This window comes from Mus pahari, chromosome 13 (assembly GCF_900095145.1).
Source record: "Mus pahari chromosome 13, PAHARI_EIJ_v1.1, whole genome shotgun sequence".
Classification (NCBI taxonomy): Eukaryota; Metazoa; Chordata; class Mammalia; order Rodentia; family Muridae; genus Mus; species Mus pahari.
This window is the reverse complement of record NC_034602.1, coordinates 80,610,657-80,616,751: the sequence shown is the minus strand read 5'-3', so window position 1 is coordinate 80,616,751 and position 6,095 is coordinate 80,610,657. Positions and strand designations below refer to the sequence as shown.

The following is a 6,095-nucleotide window of genomic DNA, read 5'->3' as shown; positions in this document are numbered from 1 at the left end:
CTCTGCCTCTGCCTCTGCCTCTGCCTCTGCCTCTGCCTCCTCCCTCTCTGCCTCTGCCTCTGCCTCCTCTGCCTCAGCCTCCGTAGTGCTGGGATTAAAGGTGTGCACTACCACCGCCTAGTGTATACACATTTTGAAAGCATGTGGGAATAGTAAGAAATTGTGTCATCATTGATCACTGTGAACGCAGTGACCACTGTGACAAGGGAAACAGTCTCACAAGACTGAGTTGCCTAGGAGATTGGAGGGAACGGATGTCCTCAGCACTCTTAATGCCATGCTTTGGTTTCCACAGCAAGAAAAATTCCTACTGGTTTTAAAGCAAAATGGAGAAGTACGAGAACCTAGGATTGGTTGGAGAGGGGAGTTACGGAATGGTGATGAAGTGTAGGAACAAAGACAGTGGAAGAATTGTGGCCATTAAGAAGTTCTTAGAAAGTGATGATGATAAAATGGTTAAGAAGATCGCGATGCGAGAGATCAAGTTACTAAAGGTAAGAGAGATCAAATTACTAAAGGTAAGAGCATGCATTGAGCTGAAAAGGAAGTTGCTTCTTGTTCAAGACTGTTACATTTGAAGGAAAGCATCACTGTAGTGTGTGTGTGTGTCTGTGTCTGTGCATGTGTCACTGTGTGTAAGTGTATGTTTATGAGTGTGTGACAGTATATGTGCGTTAATGTGTGTAGTATATATGTGTGTGTGTGCCCACACATGTGCACACTAATGCAGATGGGGGCGCACATGAGTATGTGCTTATGGAGGCCAGAGGACAAACTTAGTGTTACTACTCATGTGCTGGCCACCCAGGAACTTGCCAAGTGGAGTAGCCTGGCTTGCAACCATCTGTAATGGGATCTGATGCCCTCTTCTGGTGTGTCTGAAGATAGTTACAGTGTACACATAAACATAAAATAAATAAATCTTAAAAAAAAAAAAGAAAGAAAGAAAATCCAGGCTTGGTGTGGATATCTGTAGTCACAGCACGAGGGGGACTGAGGCAAGTGGGTCTCTGCAAGCTGGAAGCTAGCCTGGTCTACATAGCAACTTCCATGCCAGCCAGGGATACATAGAGAAACACGCTCTCAAAATAAGCAACAATAATCTCCAAATTCAAAGGATTAGTGTATTTTTGACAGTAAGAAGAAGCAAATTATCATCCAGCCCCACTTTTAGTCTTCTTAATGTATACTTTCACATCAATATTATTATTCCAGCATTTTATAAGCATCCACATACCTTTTAATCTTGTTTGTCTGTTAACCTCTGTGTGTCTTGGATGTAAGTGTATACCTTATAAACAGAAATTTGGTGTTTTGTGTTACCAGTCATAGGTTTAGTATTTTTACACTATAAATTATACAGGCATTGTCTTCTGTTGTTTGTACTTGTCGAAAGTGGACTCTGAGAATGAGGAGGGTCTCCCCTCATCCCAGTCTCAAGCATGTCTATTCTGAGTGTCCTCTAAAACTCTCTGTTCAGGATGGCCTCTTGGTTCTATAACAGGATGTGTGTTAACCTTACATCCTGGAGAAGAGCTAGAATAGAAACTCTTTCAAGCAGGCTGCTGTTGCTCCTCCCACAGGCTGCTGTTGCTCCTCCCACAGGCTGCTGTTGCTCCTCCCATGGTATAAATCCCTGTGGAGGGACAAGAAGCCAGAAGCTCACCCTGGAGAGTTTTCTACCTAGGACTTTGAGTAAGGGGCTTCAGCTGGAATGTTGTTAGGACTTCCCCAGTCCCTTCTGCTGGCTGCTGTAAATACATTATTTGATTGTGCCCTGCGGTCTATGTGCTGTTTGCTGTTTCACTTGGAAGCATCACTGCAGAGGGACCCTCTGCTCTTTCCAGAACTCTCTTAACCTCTGAGCCATCTCTCCAGCTTTCCAGAACTCTCCATTGGGAACTCCAGTTGGCTGCCTTAACTGGGTTTCCCCAGTCACTTCCTACTGGATGTTGTAAGCGCCTCATTTGAAGATGTTTGCAGTCCATTGCTTCTGTATGTCTGCTGTCTGATGATTTGTTCATTTATTTTGGCTTGCTCTATCCTTTTTTTTTTTTTTTCAAGGCAGGGTTTCTCTGTGTAGCCCTGGCTGTCCTGGAACTCACTTTGTAAACCAGGCTGGCCTCGAACTCAGAAATCCACCTGCCTCTGCCTCCCAAGNCCCTGGCTGTCCTGGAACTCACTTTGTAAACCAGGCTGGCCTCGAACTCAGAAATCCACCTGCCTCTGCCTCCCAAGTGCTGGGATTAAAGGCGTACGCCACCACGCCCAGCTAGCTTGCTCTATCCTTAATAGACTCACTCATTGTAAACCAAGTACATGGCTATCACAAATTAGTCTCCACAAAGCACACATAATCCTGTTCCTCGTATATTTTCATTGCTATTTGTTGGCTTCCTTTTGCCTTCTATAGTCTCTTCAAGCCTTTTAACATTTATTGTTTTTCCAGGTTTTAGAAATTATAGGAAGTTACTTAACTTACTAATACCCCAAATTGCTACTTTTGCTATGGAGACTCTTAGACATTTAACTGTACTTGTTGTAGGGTATTCATCAGAGAAGACATGAGTTGAAGCCAATAGAAAGTCTTTATTAGCCAGCTAGCAACTACAGTGGTTAGTCAGGACCCTGGTGTAGCCCTGGGCCTTTCTCAGGGTAAGCTTTTAAGCACACAAACCATATCCTGAGTTGGCATAATTTAATTAACAAGAATAGCTAGAAGCAGAGCTACAGAAGCCGAAAAGCATGTTCAGTACATTTAGACAGTCTCCTGTAACTGTGGACTTGCATGCATCAGGCCTTTGTTTTAGTGTGGCAGATGGTGCTGTCCACATGCTGAGTTTCGCAGCCTACATGGTACTTCCCCCATGGGGTTAGTTGTACTAAGGTCTGGGGCCTGTGACGGTGCTTACCACTCCGTTTCATCCTCTCCCCTGACAAGAGATTCTGGTTGTATGTGTTGTTAGGTAACTACAGTCAGCATCTGTTGGGATGTATTTAAGGTTTCTCTTTTGCACTACTCTGCTGTGTGTCCTCTGTTTCTCAGCTCTTCCCTCGTGTTATTTGTCTTGCTTTAAAATAAATTCTTTAGTCAGTCATGGATGCTTACACTTACAATCCCAGAACACGGGAGGTTGATTCAAGAGGATAAAGGCTACTGGAATCTCTGCCTAAAAAGAAAAATGAAAGTAAAGAAGTAAATCTTTTATTTCCTTTAAAGCATATATGCCAGCAAGGAATGATCCCTTTTTTGTCAGTCTGAAAAAATATTTCTTTTCTTTTTTTTTTTTTTTTTTTAAAGATTTATTAATTTATTATATGTAAGTACACTGTAGCTGTCTTCAGACACTCCAGAAGAGGGCGTCAGATCTNGTTACAGATGGTTGTGAGCCACCATGTGGTTGCTGGGATTTGAACTCTGGACCTTCGGAAGAGCAGTCGGGTGCTCTTACCCACTGAGCCATCTCACCAGCCCTGAAAAAATATTTCTGTTTCACTGTTTTTAAAAGACTATATCTGGGCTGGTGAGATGGCTCAGCTGGTAAGAGCACCCGACTGCTCTTCCGAAGGTCCTGAGTTCAAATCCCAGCAACCACATGGTGGCTCACAACCATCTGTAACGAGATCTGACGCCTTCTTCTGGAGTGTCTGAAGACAGCTACAGTGTACTTACATATAATAAATAAATAAATAAATCTTTAGAAGGGATATTTGTCCAGATTAAATTAAAAAAAAAAGAAAAGACTATATCCACAGAAAACAAAATTATTTGAGTTCATTACATGATGTTCAGAATTTGATTCCATTGTTCTGTTGTCTCTCAATGTTCCCATGAGATGTTAGCTGTCTGTCTTATTGAACTTCTAAAAACAAAGATTTAATAGCCAGGTATGGTAGCTTATGCTTTTAATCCCAGCATTCCAGAGGCCGAGGCAGATGGAGTTGTCTTAGTTTAAGGCCATCCTGGTCTATGACCAGGTGATACCCCAGTCACAGGATAGCTAGACCTGTGGTAGTAATAGAGAGACTTTCTCAAAATAAAATTAATTAAATGTGCACTTGGTGTTCCACAGCCATGGTGCCCATATTTCATTAAGGTTTGTTCCTGTATGAAACTGATAAATTTCCCATGTTCAAAATTGCCCCACTTTTTAACTTAAATACAGTTTCATTAAACACAGTTACTAGATCACATGTTCTAGTGATTTCCTCCTTTTACAGGGGGCAACACTGTTTTATTTATATTTGGGGAGTGTCAACCTGTCATTTGTCTTACTCCTTTCATATATATATATAAAATTGTTGAACAGACTTTGGGATAATCACCCCCTTCTGTCTGTCCTTCCTTCTTCCCTCCTTTTCTTCTTCCTCTTTCATGCTAAATGAACCCAGGGCCTCGCTCATAGTAGGCAAGTTCTGATACTGAGCTGCACCCTCAGCCCCTTGATGTGTTTAATTTTATGGTAATGTGGTACTTTTGGAACATCTGTTAGTAAAAGGTACAGTTAGGGAAGAAGACAGAATGTTGCTGGGGGTGGTAACAGAAATCCAATATGGTTTGTAATCATTTCTTTATATCATAGGGCTGACTATAGGATTGAATTCTGTTAGTCTCAATTTATCTGAATTTGGACTTTTTGAGTTTTTTTTTCTAATAAAGTTGTTTTTTTCTGATAGATTCTTTTAGCAAGTGTCTCTGTGTGGCTGTTTCTCAGCCTGCCTTTCCTTGTTTGTTCTGAGAACTGTTCTGTTCTTGTGATGTTTTTAAAGCAGTAACTTTATTATGTTCTCTGAGAGGAGAAGGAACAGCTCTTTTGACTGTTATTTTAGAACTTGAACATACTTTTATAATGAGCATTGTTTATGCATTTCATTTATATGTTTTTCTTAAACTAATATCTTTTAAATGATGGCTAATTACTCACAACTTGATCTAAAAATTATTTTATATATATTTTTAATAACAGCAACTGCGGCATGAAAATTTGGTGAATCTGTTGGAAGTATGTAAGAAAAAAAAACGTTGGTACCTAGTCTTTGAATTTGTTGACCACACGATTCTTGATGACTTGAAACTCTTTCCAAATGGACTAGACTATCAAGTTGTTCAAAAGTATTTGTTTCAGATTATTAATGGAATTGGATTTTGCCACAGTCACAGTGTAAGTATTAGGTATAATGCTTATTTTGCCAATCCTTTGCTGTATAATAAGCTGTGACCTAGTTTAATGAGATATTTATTTTAATTTTGAACCAGTAACATAAGGAATTAAATTTGGTATTGCTAATTTTCACATGTCATAATATATGTATTCCTAAAAAAAGTTAGGCCCTACTGGAAAGTCGAAGGGTACACAATGGACACCCTATGCTCTTTAGCTGTATTATACATTTAAAAGCTTCTTGTTCTTTCTTAATAGGTATGTATACTGGGCACTACATTTTATAATCTGTATTTACCTGTTAATTTATTAATTTTTTATACTTACATATTTTGAAGTAAGTTGCAGACATCAGTGTACTTACTGGACCCCAGTTGATTGACTGTGTGTAACAGGTCACAGTGCACCTGTCGAAGTGTAACGTGCGGGAGTCAGTTCTCTTCTGTCGTGTCAGTCCTGGGGATTGGACTTAGGTTTCATGCTTTGAGGCACGTGCCCTTACCCACTGAGCCAGCTCTCCAGCTCCCCTGCACCTGTATACTAAAGCACTAAATATTTCACTTATAAACTAGACTTAAATATTTCTTCACTGATTATTTTTTGTTCCCAGCACTCACATCAGATGGCCCAAAACTACCTGTACAGGTGACTATATCTGTGTGTACATATATGAATTATTCCATAGAGACATCTAGTTTAGTTCAAGCCCAAGGGAACATTGGCTCTCTTTGTGAGGCCCCTGAAACAATGATCCAGTCTCAGAAAATTGATGTTTGAGAAATCCAATTTGACATTGTTTTTATCGTGAAGACTAACATTAATCAAACTCAGGAAACTGAATGCTAGTTTAATAAGTCAGAGATAAGATTGTCATAGGATGCTGGACGTGGTGGCGCATGCCTATAATCCCAGCACTTGGGAGGCAGAGGCAGG

General features: G+C 40.3%; 1 protein-coding gene across 4 annotated transcripts in view; it reads left to right on the top strand.

Annotated features, from left to right (window-relative positions):
- The window catches only part of Cdkl2 (cyclin dependent kinase like 2), a 39,603-nt gene that overhangs the window by 3,228 nt on the left and 30,280 nt on the right, over positions 1-6,095 (top strand). For all 4 annotated transcript variants that reach the window (XM_021210750.1, XM_021210751.1, XM_021210749.1 and 1 more), the window contains exons 2-3: positions 296-494; positions 4,968-5,162. In XM_021210750.1, the coding sequence (XP_021066409.1) occupies positions 327-494; positions 4,968-5,162 (363 nt within the window). In that variant the 5' untranslated portion in view covers positions 296-326. The remainder of the gene's footprint in view (positions 1-295; positions 495-4,967; positions 5,163-6,095) is intronic.